At 31.0% G+C, this 15,504-nt stretch overlaps 1 protein-coding gene across 1 annotated transcript in view; it reads left to right on the top strand.

Moving 5' to 3' along the window:
- LOC143920294 (allatostatin-A receptor-like) overlaps nt 1-13,276 on the top strand; it is an 83,752-nt gene extending 70,476 nt beyond the window's left edge. The window contains exon 3 of the mRNA XM_077443116.1: nt 11,844-13,276. Coding sequence (XP_077299242.1) covers nt 11,844-12,104 — 261 coding nt within the window. The 3' untranslated portion in view covers nt 12,105-13,276. The remainder of the gene's footprint in view (nt 1-11,843) is intronic.
- Nucleotides 13,277-15,504: the final 2,228 nt, after the last annotated feature.

The following is a 15,504-nucleotide window of genomic DNA, read 5'->3' as shown; positions in this document are numbered from 1 at the left end:
ACAGACGTTATAATATAATTAAAAAATAATATCATATATATATATATATATATATATATATATATATATATATATATATATATATATATATATATATATATATATATATATATATATATATATATATATATATATATATATATATATATATATATGTATATATATATATATATATATATATATATATATATATATATATATATATATATATATATATACGATTACAAATTGGTAAATATCATCGACCGTGTATAATTGACAGCAAAGTAAGCATTATCAAGTTGGTATAATAAAAAAGCCTTGTAAAAAGCAAGGTGTTTATGTTTCGTTTAAATTAATGCAAAGCTAACAGTTGTGGATTGGTCATGAAAACCGTGTTTGATTGAATTTCCACGTCGATGAAAATTATTAATCCTCACGCTAACGATTTATTTAGTAGACGTATTAGCGGCAATGATTTATTTAATTATATTCAATTTATACGAGGGGGAGAGCCAGCAAATGTGATTTTAATAATTGCTTATGCGCAGGGTGTTTGATTTATTCGAGCATTCATGATGTTGTGCGGGGTATGGGGAACAATTCCAAAGGAAAATTTCAATTTTTCTTTTTTGTGTTCAGTCTACAATTTTCCGCCGGAATTCCAGTAATTTTTCTAACGTAACTTTGTCTTTGTTATGTGAGTTATTTACGTATGCGTATGATAAATGGATTGCGAACAGCACATTAAAGAGTAGAGTTGTCCAATGTTCATGAGCTACATACATACATACATACATACATACACATGTGTTCTTGTCACTTATTCGATACTTTAGTCAAGCTTTTCAGTTTGTAACACACTTTGAAACAATATCATTGTTTCGCTAAACTCGGGGAGCATACTTAGGGTATCTGATGTTTCAGTGTGTGTATGGTTGTGTTAGTAAATCAGAAGAGATTTTAGGAAGCTTAAGTGCCAAACTTAATTAAACTCGAAATTGAGATTGATATGGAATGTGTGTATGTGCATAAATGCTTATACGCGATTATACATATGTATGTACATATATACAAATCATGTGATCTGAAAACTACATTCAATTGTTCATATGTATTAAGGTGCATTTACATTACACAGCACTGCACATCAACTCAACACTGCATGGAAAAGACTACTTCTATTCACCGCCCGTTTTCGACACGTTCATAATAAGACATTTCCGAAAATATTCATATGCGCATGACATTACCTTCGTAAGTACGGGTGCACTCACCACTATGACGTCACGTCATGTATGAGTGAGATACTAAATAATATTTTCGTACTGCAGTTGTCAGCTTGAGCTTTTCTAGTATAAATGAATATTCATATTCATGCGTGAATTTACCAAGAGTTTACCAAAGAATACAATACTTTCCGTACTTGCTGGTTTCGTGCAGTAGCTGATCTGGTCTGAGCTAATATGAATAGACCTTTATGCGTTGTTGTGATGTTTTGTTCTATATGTGTTAGTTGACAAGTGAAAAATTAAAAACAATAGTATAATATGTATATGTACGTATGTATAATATAGCGTATATATGTACATACATATATATATATATATATACATACATAACGATATTTTCCTTTTTATAAAATTTGAAAATAAAAAAATTTCGCAGAATTATATATATATTTTTTAATTGAAGGCAGACGAAGCTGTATTATATCAAATTCCCAGTAGAAAATATTTTACAATACACCCACATACATTTATTTCAATTGAACAAAACGAAAAATATTTTTATTTAAATTTTTAATTACTTACATATGTATGTTGTTGGTATTATAGAATACAACTTTACACTAAATTTAATTTAAACATGGATGAATTTCGATTCGAACGATTACTTTTCAACGGATATTAACTGATAATTAAACATGCAAATTTGTAGACCAAATCATATATATTATACAGATTGTTCTCTTAGCCATTGATTATTAAATTTATGCATTACCAATATAATATTGAATACAATTATGTATATCAAACTTTTCATCTATTGATAATTCTTATCTTCATAAGTACATACATCTGTAGAATAATTAAAAAAATCGGATGTGATCAACCCATGACTTTATCCATGTATTTGAGAAATATAAGAAGGTCACAAAAAAAATTCGATAATTAAACATAGTATATATCTACACGTTCACACATACCGATTATGAGAACATTTTCGATACAAATTGAGCGCAAATGTAGGGAAACTTACACAAGACGAAAGTTCTACTTACGGTTGTCGGATTTTGTTCGAATTTTTTTTATTACTTAAAATCAAGTATTATACAAATTAAATATCAAGAGAATAAAAATAATTTAAAAGGTCAAAATAAAATAATGAAATATTGTTTTAAAAAAAATACTACTTCCGGTTTACAAATTCTGACCAAAATCTTATCAGCTCTATGTTAGTACATACATAATACAAATATGATTTTTCAGCTTGATACATTCAGGGGTGTGGAAAGAATCGTGGTCCCAATTAAATTTATTTAATTTAAAGAATTATATTTGAATTTTTTTGTGAAGAGCACACATGTTTAAGGGGTCGAAAAAAATAGTGGAAGAATAATCAAACAAGAGTAAACTGCTACTTCCGGTTGACAGATGCTTATCAAATTTTATACATAACTTGGTATTAATTTTAAATTTCTAGATTTGAAATTAACGGGTATTCACGAAATTTTATATATAACTTGGCATTTAGCTTATACTTGTAGATATGAAATTTTAGTTCAATAAACCAAAAGTTTTCTGAGAAATACATAAAAAATCTCGATTCTCTATGATAAAAGTACTACTTCCGGTTCAGGTAAAATTATTCAAAAAATATTAAGGTGTAAAATTTATAATTTCTATTACATGTAAAAAAATTTCAGTTTAATTTGGTTAGCGGCTTGGGAAATAATTGAATTCAAAAACTTAAAAAAAAGAGGACACCTATAGGGGGAGGCACCATTTCCAGTCAACTTAAAATACTAAGTTTCAGTTCGATAGGACTAACGGTGTTCAAAAAATCCCTAAAATAAACAGACACACACACATTTTTTTTAGATCATTAAAACGTGATCTGTTATTGATTCTGATCAGTCAAAATCTCGAGTTAAAATTTTTGCCTGATCACAGAACTTCATCTATTGTAACTACGTACCTATATACATATGTATGTATGTACATATATTAAAAATCAAAAGGCCTGCCATACAATTCGATCATTCATTTTCGGCTGTCAAGGGTATAATTAAAATGTTTTTCGTATTTAGCTGTCACAGTTAAATCCCAACATACAATATACTAGAGACATTTGATTCAATGCACGATGTTTTGATTGAGCCTAAGTGGATTAATTGATCTTGTTTGTCCAACATACGATGTATACACACATATGTACATATATGTATATGTACATACGTATTAACGCTCTGCGTAATCGTTGGTCGCTTAGCGATAAGCTTGCCCGTAAATAAAAAATTAAAATACAGATTTTTCGAGGGGGAAAACCCAACAATTATTCTCGTCTCGTTCGCTGAAACAATGAACAAAGTTTGGATATGCGAACCCTTTCAGAACTTCTGTTACGGAATACCTGATTTTGATATATCTGGAGAGTTGTTTTTTTTTTGCGCCCTTTCAAAAAGAATCGACTAATGAGATATGAGATTAGTTTCCAACTATGACCAGCACGTCGCGTCGTACGGAATAATAATTATCCAAGTCCTTCTTCTGTACATAGATATATGATAATGTGTTTATACACACATGTAAGATACAAGAACTGCTGAAATTATTATATTAAGAAGACGAAGCAAAATCTCTTTTAACGCTTGACATGGATGACTGCTGAAAACTCAAAGAGAGTGTGGCGAAGTTGGATAGAAGATGAATACAAAGTTTGCACATGTTGCATATTAAACACGTAAATCAGTATATCTGCATATGCAACATGAACCAATTCTGATATTAGTATAATTTATTAGGAGCTAACTTGAATTTTTTTTTATAAAACAATAAAATCACTTATGATCAGATTTTTTTTAATTCATTGCATAAAATCGTACATTGATTTATAGTTGAATAAGTTTTGACGACAATATTCATAGATGCACTCATACAGGATTTAAAACCACTATGCGCACAATAATAACGTTAACAATGTTTATGGAAAATTCACTTCCATATAAAACAAACCTCATATTTAATATATTTTGGTATCTATATACATATGTACATAAATATAAATCGTGTATTTCGCAGATTGTACTGCATGTGCTAATATTACATAATAAAATATTTATACTAAAGGTATTGATTTCCAAATCGTAATTTGATTGCGTATCGCAAAATAAACAGATGCCCCACTATAGGGCTTTTGTAATAATATCGAGTGATATTGGAATGTTTGTGCGCTGGCATTATCAAATGACGTCGAATCCCTTCATGGAATTTAGAACAAATTTTCGATTAAAAATATCATAATTGTGCTGTATCGACAAAATAATGATTCATTATGGTGTTTGCCCACGAAAAGGAAAAAAATGTAGCCATCGATAATATACGTATAGGTAGAGATCGTATACAAATTTGTATACGAAGTACGTCTTTTCAGCATAATTTCCGAAACAAGCATGACAAGTACGATAATTTATCATAGTTTCAAAGGATGCGGCGATAGATGGATCAATTTGCATTTTGTTTGGCAAACTTTTAAGGTGGATAGGTGTTTTGTATTGAGTCTTTCAGATATTGTTGTTAAGCGAAAGTTTAATTATAAACCGAGACGGTTCGTAGTTAGTATCAAAAATGTTAATTATCTTCGAATGCGTATTTCATCGAAGAACTTCAGTTATATTATATTTCAATGCTTCGAGCAAAATCAAACTCAAACCGAATCTACATACGTTCTTATTTAAATGGTGCAAATGAAAAAAGAGATTTTTTTAGAAGGTAAATTTTGTATACATGCATGTAAAAATGTATCTACATAATAAATCTTCCATGAAACATTACAATTATACATGTTAAAAAAAAAATACTCATGTACATTTTTTTAAAGGTACATAAGTATTTTGCGACAAGCTGTCCAAACCTACACATGTATACATATGTAAGTATAATCAAACTCGCATCAGAGGTATTGAATGTCGCACAAGGGGACCAGGATTTTTTACGATTCCGTAAACAGGACCAAAAAAGGTCGCGAAAAAAGGCTTTAAAATTTTATTGTTGTCAACGTGGTATACACGGTTAGGGTAAATGTGCCGTGAAAATAAATAGCCGACGCTTAATACAAAGCAGAAAATTCCTATTTCACTTTGGCTCGGTCCTTTTGTCCTGTTCTGCACGGGTTAAGAAGCACTGTGTATTTATTCTGTCGGACTAATTCGTCTTGTGCAGAGTTTAATCGGCCTTATAAGTATATTTTATTTAAAATAGTTCGGTCTAATAGATGCACGGAATTTTTATTGTGAAAATTGTATTTTTTTTTATTATTTTTATAAATACAATATTATAACATTATTTTTGTTGAATTAATCAGTTGTCTTATTTAATTCCTTTGAACCGCCACAATAGCATTCAGCAAATTGTTGCATAAAGAGTGAACAGTCATGAAATTTGTCTCAAACAAGGAAAGTTTTGTTTGCAATATGAAAAGGTAAAGATGCCTTTGTGTATGGTTAATTATTCGCAACATTTGCAAATTTGCCTAGTTTGAATAGAACTTTAGGTTAAAGTTTCCACTATTGTGCGTCGTTAACGAGAACATATTTTACGGAACACGCTATACAAGCTTAGCTAATTATTTAATTATCCCAATCATAATTTTCATTTAGATAATAATATTATGCATACACATACACACATTAAACAATTTCCTCATCAAGATTTTAGCCTTTCCCTTTGTTGTGAGTTAATTATTTTTTCAAGATCGATATTTCACAACAATGACGATAAAACGCTTATTACCCTGGATAATAGACACAAATTTATGTTAATGTAGTTATAAAAATATGCAAATATGTATGCAACCCCTAATCAAGGTTTACTATGTTATACATATGTATAATGACTTGACGAATTAAACATAGATAAATCAACCTTTAAAAATTCAAAGCCTTGATAAGCTTCTTTTACAATATTAATCCTATTACAATTTTAATGAGCCTTTAAATATCCTTTAAATCCTAATACGCTCAATATCCTGGATAATACGTAAAAACTAATGTTAGTGTAGCTATAAAAATATGCAAATATACCCTAATGAAGGTTTACTTTTTTATAATAATGACTTGACAAAAAAATAGATAAAATAATATGAAAAAATCATAAGCCTCGATAGGCTCATTTTACAAAATTAATCCCATCGTGATTTGAATTTGCCTTCAAGCTACTGTTATTTTTATTACAAAAATATTTATTACAAGTCACAAATCAATTGATTATTCAATAGTCATACATATGTACATATATTAAAAAAATATTTAGCCTAAATTTTATTGGTAATACCAAAATTTGACCTATATATCAGATTAAAACTGAAGAGATCCGAGGGAGCTGTATTATTAAGCGTTTGTTCAGTTATCCTCAAATATTTTACTAAAAAAATTACCGATAATAAGTAATTAAATGTTTAATGGTAAACACTAACTCAAACATGGATTCGTCTTATTTATATTCAATCAAAATCCATGAATCGTTTGCTTCTTAGTAATATTGTAAAAATTAATCACATATAAGACACATTGTACATATACCTACTAATATTACCAATTTGTAATATTAGTATATTTAATACGTACTAATTTGACGTGTTCGTCGCCTGTTGCTGGGGTCATCAAGCTCTTGGTTGGGAAACCAGATTTTTGTTAGCTTGGATTTGTTCAATCTATGTAAAATATGCTGATCTGGTTGAGGAATTGTTTAATTTGAGATCGTAAATGTGTTCTCACATTTAATTGTTCATATTTCATTTTATTTTTTCTTTTATTTTTGTGCATTAAATTATTTTATTCTTTATTTTTGTTTACATTTATTACATTTTGATATTTAATTTTTATTTTGTATCTTTTGTTTATTCATGTACATATATACATATGTATGTACATATATGCCTAGCTTTAGTAACGCCATGGAGTATATCTGTAATGTTACTATAGCTTATCAATAATAAATAAATAAATAATACGTAAATATGTATGTACTTTGCGCTATATATTTCCAATCATATTTTCACGTATGTAATTGAAATTGACACCAATGTCAAAAATGATTTATTCGATGCATTGTAAATTGATATCGCACATCAAAAACACCCTTTTATTTATAAATTTGTCGACATTTCACTGGAAAAATTCGTGCTCTAGAGTCTAGCCAAGTGAAGTGTTCGTTTGTCGATATGACGAAAACAAAACAATGAATGAAAAAAAATAAAAAATAAATTGAAAAACAGGCGTGGGATTTCGTTTCTTGAAACGGAACAAAAGGTGGTGCGTTTCGTTTATCGCTCGAGCGACAATTTCGAACAAAGGGACGCCGCTCGTCCCCGCGAATGAAACCTGAATTTTTTGACTGATTTCCACAATTTCCGCACAATTTTTCGCATTGTGTCAAAGTTTTCACAATACACATAATAATATGGCCGGCAAACAAAAGGTTCAGAACCTTATATGGGGTGGCCAGCGGGGGGGCGGGGGGGTCGGATCTCGTTTGCGTCACGCTTCCTTTATGCGAGCTTTCGCGTTTAGGTATTATTATACGCGAAAATGTTCAAATGTTGAGGAAATGACGCGAGAAAATATTCAAACAAGAAACTCGACATTCTACTAGACGGCAGTATCGATGTTAAACCCACCCGAACCAATGGCGCGAAAATAAAGGCGAAATAACACAATTAATTTCAATATCGAAAAATTCAATACTGTTCAGAAAATTGTATTGAAATTTTATTAGTTATTAACCCTATACATTCAATATACAAGAGAATGGATACACTTGTAAAATAAATAAAAAAAATAACCATATAAATGAAAATTCGATAGCATCGTATTATCACAATGAGAAGCGTATAATGGTGCGTACGAACTAAACCAACGAACGGTCTCTGGGCCAACTTTTTAAACCAGTAGCGTACAAAATATCGAAATAAAAATTAAATTTAAAAATTGAAATTAAATATCAAAATTAAAACTATTATTATTATATTAAAATTAAATTCAAATATCAAAATAAAATTATAATCATTATATTAAAATTAAAATAAAATATTGAAAGTTAAGACACAGTTTAAATAAATTTTCGAGATCGACCTAAAATTATATCATCAACAATCACATACAGGAAATCCTCGACTTAAGATGTTTTAACTTACGAAGATACGCACTAAGATCGAAAAAAAATCAAAGAATCATTATTTTTACTTCCCTGTAAAGCACAGTTACTGAGAATATATCATGCATTAGTATGGGTGATCCAACGATTGTCGCCAATCCGTTGCGTTGTCGGTACATCAATTGAAATTTTTTTAGTCTTCAATTGTTTCTCTCGTCGAAATAAATCATCGACATAATGTGTGATTATTAATTTTATTTCGACGAAAGAAATAAAACCCTTTGACAAATCACCGACTTCGATCATCGACGGCAGGATACATACATAGCACGACTTTTAAGAAATAATAACAAGATTATTTTTCGCTCGTAAGCAGAGAAATTATAATATTTCTCTGGTTGCGTATCGTCGTAATTCAAAACATCAACGATGATCTAATTTTAGCTCAATCTCGCTCTTTAGCTTAATTTTGATATTTAAATTTCAATTTTTAAATTTAATTTTTATTTCGATGTTTTGTATCCTGCTGGTTAAAAAAGTTGGCCCAAAATCGTCGTTGGTTTAGTCCGTACGCAGCATAAAACGCACGTACGTGCTCGAATATCATTATTAGGATATCGTTATATATGTATATGTATGTATCTATATATGTACAAATTTTATGATAAAAAAGGTCAAGAAAAATAAACCAAACTGTATAATTAATCTGTAACGTGAATTCCTATAAAAGTACGACCTATACATACATATATTTTTCAATGAAATATTAATAGCAAAATGTTTAGTAAAAATATTAAAATAATAATAATTTTATTTGGATATTAAAGTTAATACCGACATCTATGCGTAATTTTCCAAACTTTTTCATTTTTATGTTAATATACAAAATTTTACTGTGCTATACAAACTTGTTTATTAACACGTTATACTTTTATGTAGTTAAATATAAAATTTGCCTTATAACGATTGTAAATATGTATTATATATTTGATTCAAGAGCCAGTTTTAGAGTTCCTATCCTAAAGTAACCGAAAATCTAATTAGCTTTATTGTTTCGAATCTACGTAGATAATATAAATAAGTCTCATTTCATTACGCTCAGCTAATTCGCGATGAGGTAGTTATTAATACAAACGATACCCCTCGGTCTAAGTTTAATTTCGATATTTGTGCGAATCATCGAGGCGTGGAAAATAAAGCAACAATTCCGGGAATTTCTCAAACGCTCGACAGTCGCTTGGAGACGATTCGTTTCGTACGTTTGATGTCGCTTTTGGCGTATACGTATCAACGATCGTGCAAAAACACACCATCCAAAACCCCCTCCCCCCACCTCTTCCACCCCCTTCCGAAGGAATTCGAAAATAAAATTAACAAGAGCGTTTTAATTAAGACCGTCGTTGACCCTGCGATATTTCGACGAGCGAACGGACAGCTGATTAATCGCATACGAAACGTCTCTCATTTCTCGTTTTATGCGAGCTTTGATGAAAAATAGAATCCGACTTCAATTTTGACGCGACGAGATTGATTCTAACGTCGTTATAACGCGTCAATCTCTCATTGTTTAAATTAACGTTTTCAATGCTCAACAGTATGAAGAATTCTGATGAATACATACATACATATATACATATACATATGTACTTCTATTTGTTTGTACATACATACATACATACGTGCATACATTATCCGGGTACGAATTTCCGGTTTCAAGATTATACGTGCATGAGTTTAGCATTTTTCTTTATTATACTGTTATGTTTGACTTTGACCATTATGTTGTTGAGTAGGATTCTTGCAAACAATTTTTTGATCGAACAAATATCTTTGAAATTTTCTTGAAATGTAGGAAAAACTTGTCGTCTGCATACGAATAGGCATACACGTGCGACCTACCAAACATGCATTCTGCACGTGCAAGTACACCCGAATTCGGTTTGGAAAACACCCACTATCTACGGTCACAAGGACACATGACGTCCAATACCATTCAGTGTGTTTTCACCCTTAACGTGCCGGAGTACGTCTAGCGTTTTTTTTGCATGTGCAAAGCTATCTAAAAAAAAAACACGTGCCGCGTATCTATCTGTGTTTTATACTAACAAAAATTTCAAAACCATTCAAACTGTAAATCAAAGACTTTTTTCACCAATTACCTCAATTCTTTCAATGAAACAAGGAGTAACTTATGTGACTTAGGTTTAAAATCAGTAATATTAATTTTACGATGGAGGAAAATTTGTCCAGATGTAAAATAGTCCAATTCCACCCCGCTTTTATATAATCTATATATAAAACGGACGTGATGTATGTTTGTGGGTATGTGGCGAGTGCGTCGACAAGTATGGAGATTTCAAAAAAACATATTTTAGAATTATGAAGCGGTATTACATCGATTTCGACTGCAATTTTGATTCTTGTTTCGGTTCCGGATTCCTCTTTCAGTTCCAGTTCCGGATTCCTCTTTAAGTTTTAATTCCCGATTTCTATTTCAGTTCCGATTCCCGATCTCTATGTCAGTTCCGATTCCCGATTCCTATTCCAATCAATGAGTTTTCGAAACCACCCATTGAAATTTCAACGGGCACAACACTAGTATTATATAAGCCTTGAGATTCATTTGTAACATGCACATACTACAATATTTATTAACCTTTTACCTAAAATTTGTCAATTGTATTGTATTTATCGCGAGAATGTTACAAATGATTCATCGCCATGATACGCCTAACTCAATTTGTACATACCTCCTTTACGTTTCACATACGATTACAATTCAGGAAAAAGTTTGCCTCTCATCCGATCGTTTTCATACTTTGCCATATTGCTCATTTTGGTCATCAATATAAGTAAATGGATCCTCCACCATTACGACGGTGCAAAAATATCGTGCAAGACGCGTTTGAAATACGTATTTTTGAAAAGTGACTGACGCCTATCTAGTTCTTAGTTTTAAACATAGATGGCGGTGGTAAAATAAAATTATTGGTATTTTTTTTCAAAATAATAATTTTATATACAAATTATAGAAGAGGTATGTTTTTAAAAAACTTTTTTTTACTACGTACATCGTTTTTACATACCTCATTTACGTTTCACTTACGATTACAATTCAGGAAAAAGTATGCCTCTTATCCGTTTTCATACTTTACCATATTGCTCATTTTGTTTTTGAATAAGCGCAAAACAGAGAAATCCCCTTTCACTTTCATTGCAAAAAAAGCAAATATTTAGCTCGTTCAAATATGTACATATTAGAACATATTGTTTTGTTGATGTTCAAACGCTCAAAATCTAGTATGCACTTAAAAAACCATTAAAAGATTTGTAAAAAAAATGAAGCTTTCAATATTTTTCGAAATGTTTTTGTAAATAAATATATTGCAAAATTCGCTAAAATTGATTATTATGTACATACGATAAGATTCATTTGTTATTAATAGTACAAAATTATAATATGACATTCGTTTTTTTTTTTTGTTTAAGGTGATTCTGGTGCTGAAAAGTCTGGGAAAGTACGAGATAACCCAGGCGACGGTGGCTGCTCAGATCGCTGCCCACGTGCTCGCGTACACCAGCAGTTGCGTCAATCCACTGCTGTACGCATTCCTCAGCGAGCACTTCCGGAGGGCCTTCAGGAGAGCCTGCTGTGGGCCTCCGCCCCCTGCGCTCAATTCGCGAGGTGCCCCCTCTAAGGTCACCAGGTTCACAGGCAACGCCAACGGCACGTGCACAGATGTCGTATAAAACTCATAAACGTCCTTTGCGAGTCGCAGTCTCTAATCCCAGGGTAGCCCAAAACCGTTAAACCTACTACGGAATAAAAAAAAATAGCATTTTTCAAAAACGGAATTGAGCTCAAATGCCTTGAATGTCTATTTAAAAAGTCACAAAAGCTTAAAAGTTACAATATACATATGTATGTAGAACCAATTTTCGTTTGAACAACTTGCTTGAAGAAAATTCTCTACTTATTAATAAATGCTTGATCTAGTTTCAAAAATAGAGATTGCATTTGCTTGAATACTCTTGTCGAATCTTTAATTAACGGATAATGTTTGGTATAAAATAATTCGAAAAAATAAAAAAGTAGCAGAACGATTGTCTTTCATATCGACTTTTGGAACTGAAATACACATTGCAACAACTGTACAATGATTAAAAAATATAGACAAAGACAAACGAATAAAAATATTTGTACATTTACATTTATATTATTTATATGCATTCATTCAACATAAAATAAGTTTTTGTTTTTAATAATGCATAAATATATACGTACATACATACATATGTAGGTATATGTATTCAGAGGCGTAGCTAGGGTAGCTTGCGCCCGGAGACAAACATGCCGCTAGCCCCTCCCCACACAATTCTTTATTTATTAATTTTTTTTCTCAATTTTTGAATACATCCATTAAGTAAAACATAAAAATTATTTTTGAGTTTTCTCATTCAATATGAGCAACAAATAAATTAAAATACATTTAGAACGAAACAATAAATTCAATAAAATGGAGAATAGTGTCATTTGTAGTGCTTATTTTAAATAAACATAAACAGAAAAATTTCAGATAATAGTCAACATTTTAAAAATCATATTGTAGCGTGAATTTGTAGAGGGGTTTCCGAGATCGAAATGAAATACGCAGCGAGTAGTGGTAGATGTAATTTACTGTTCATGATCCGTCGACTAGCTAGCTCTGAATGAATCTCGGAATAGATCCGCCGAATATTCATACACAGCGTGTACTCTCAGCACAGAGAGATCATTGGTCGATAGGTCGTGAGACATTATTGGTTGTTGTATACGGTTTATTCAAACGACGAGGTATTTTTGGCGCGAATGCAAAATGTGGTCAGTGCTAGTAAACCAGTGGTCGACGAACACGAATGACCTAATCACTACGTTAAAATATAAAAAAAATCCCTGATATTACCAACCCCCCCCCCCCCCCCCAACACTACGGCTTTGTATGTATTTATATTAAATTTATTATTTATTACAGCAATCCATTTTTTTAAGTAAATAATTATGTATAGTATAAAAATATTCAAAAAGATACATTTCATCATGAGGCTTGAATTCTTTATGCAGAATTTTAATTTCAATGAAAATTATTTTCAAAAAATAATAATTGTAATTATAAACCTCGACTCCTTCCATTTCTTTATTTGTCATAATATTCTACTTTTGTTCTACAAATCAATTCAAAGTCATATAAAATCCGCAATATTCAATTTTGAAAGCGCAATATTTAATATTAAATCGCACATTTCGTATACAGTCAGTATGTGGATTTAATATTTACGCAGAGTATGCATAAATATTAAATTCAATATTTTATGCAGAGTTTGCTGTATGGCATTTAAATTAAATAGTTTATAGGTAGTAAATTTTATTTATTAAAATATTCTATGACCGATTTTCACTTCTTTATTGGAATTCAATGAATATTTTATGGACGTGAGAGAAAAAATGGCGCCACTCTGTAAACATATTGAGTTCATATACGAAATAGACATACATGTGTATATTTAACTTTGATCTAGAACTATTTTCAATTGCAAAACAGTGTACGGTTTGAATTTCAACAAAAGCCAGAGAGATCTTCTAGTAAGTGCTATGGAGACCGCACACGGGCCATTATTTTGACAAACAGCTCCAATATGTGAACTATGAGCGGAACACGTTTATTGCGGCGAACGCTCGTAAACACGTTTCAGCATTCGTGAAATTTATTTCAGAATATTGTTTCGATGGCTTATCGAATTTCTATAAAATTTATTTTTAGACCGGTGGGTCGGATCGACATGGCCGGGTGTCACGTTCTCCTCTACGTTTTGATCTGCCGATTGCTAGATATGATTTTCAGGTCAATTTCGCAAGTATGCAACATTATTATACAGTCGAGTGCATGGCTTTATAGAAGCGTTGGAATCCGAGATATTCCATATCGAAATACACTTCATTTTTCCACGTGGAATTATTAAAATTGGATTACGCGCGTTTTCAGGCGCGCATTTCGACGCCTGCCTGAAATTTCAGTACGCTCTTTATTAGATCCTGTGTAGTATTGCTGAAATGAATACTTATATTTTTCATCAGATATTTCCATATAGCTTAAAGCATTCGTTTGGAAACGTAATTACATTCATACACATACATATGTACATATAAATTTAATATATTTTTCTTTCTATTGTGCTATACACATTGTAGGCCATTGTGGCCCATTAGGTTCTTCCTGTGATGCCACAATGGTTCAAAACTGTAAATAAATAAATAAATATCAATATTAAAATATAAATACATACATACGTCTTGCATGCGTATATAAAATACAAAGAAATCATTATTTACATTTTTGAAAAAGTTAAAAAAATCCCCAGAACATCGTTCATCAAATAAATAATATTAGTACGCTGAAATGAAATATACATAGATATGTAGTATTGTGAGCATTATAGTATTACATACATAAATATACAACCATAAGGCAGTGCATCGATAAATCCGTAATTGAAAATCGGCATTCCTTATTGTGCAAAGTCCCATCTATGTATGTATGTGTGTATGATTTTTGTTAAAGCATTTTTGGTAGTAGTTTTTGTTTTGTTCGGAAAATTGTAATTCAATTCTAATTTTGTAGTTTTTTTTTAATACTTTAGATGAGGTATTTGAAGACTCTTAATGGAATTCGAAAATCAGAACAGTATAGAAATTGGTTTTTATTAATACTGAAGGCTTATTTCAGTATTTTTGACAGTTTGTCAAATCGTATTAGCCCGTCCAGCTGAAAAGTAACCGGAATAAGAGCACCCTAGCCGAAATTATATCATCGTACGAATAAAACGTGAAGGGTATTCTTTTATAACGCAATTATTAAAATTTACATTTGGGAAACGGGAAACGGTTACCCGGGAAATGGTCGACAACGGTTTTCACAGACTCTAAGCCGCTGTCGGACGAAATGAACGAAACAAAACATAAACCAGAGACGCGCCCATCTATTCGACCTTCATTAAAAATTGTACTTTTTAATGGGTTTTTCATATGGACAAATTAAAAGAATAATAAAAACGACCCGAAATGGTATGTAATTGTATGTAAAAAAATAAATCAAATAATGGCACAATTAGATTA

This window comes from Arctopsyche grandis, chromosome 12 (genome assembly GCF_051622035.1).
Source record: "Arctopsyche grandis isolate Sample6627 chromosome 12, ASM5162203v2, whole genome shotgun sequence".
Lineage (NCBI taxonomy): Eukaryota > Metazoa > Arthropoda > Insecta > Trichoptera > Hydropsychidae > Arctopsyche > Arctopsyche grandis.
This window is presented reverse-complemented; position numbering and strand designations above follow the sequence as displayed.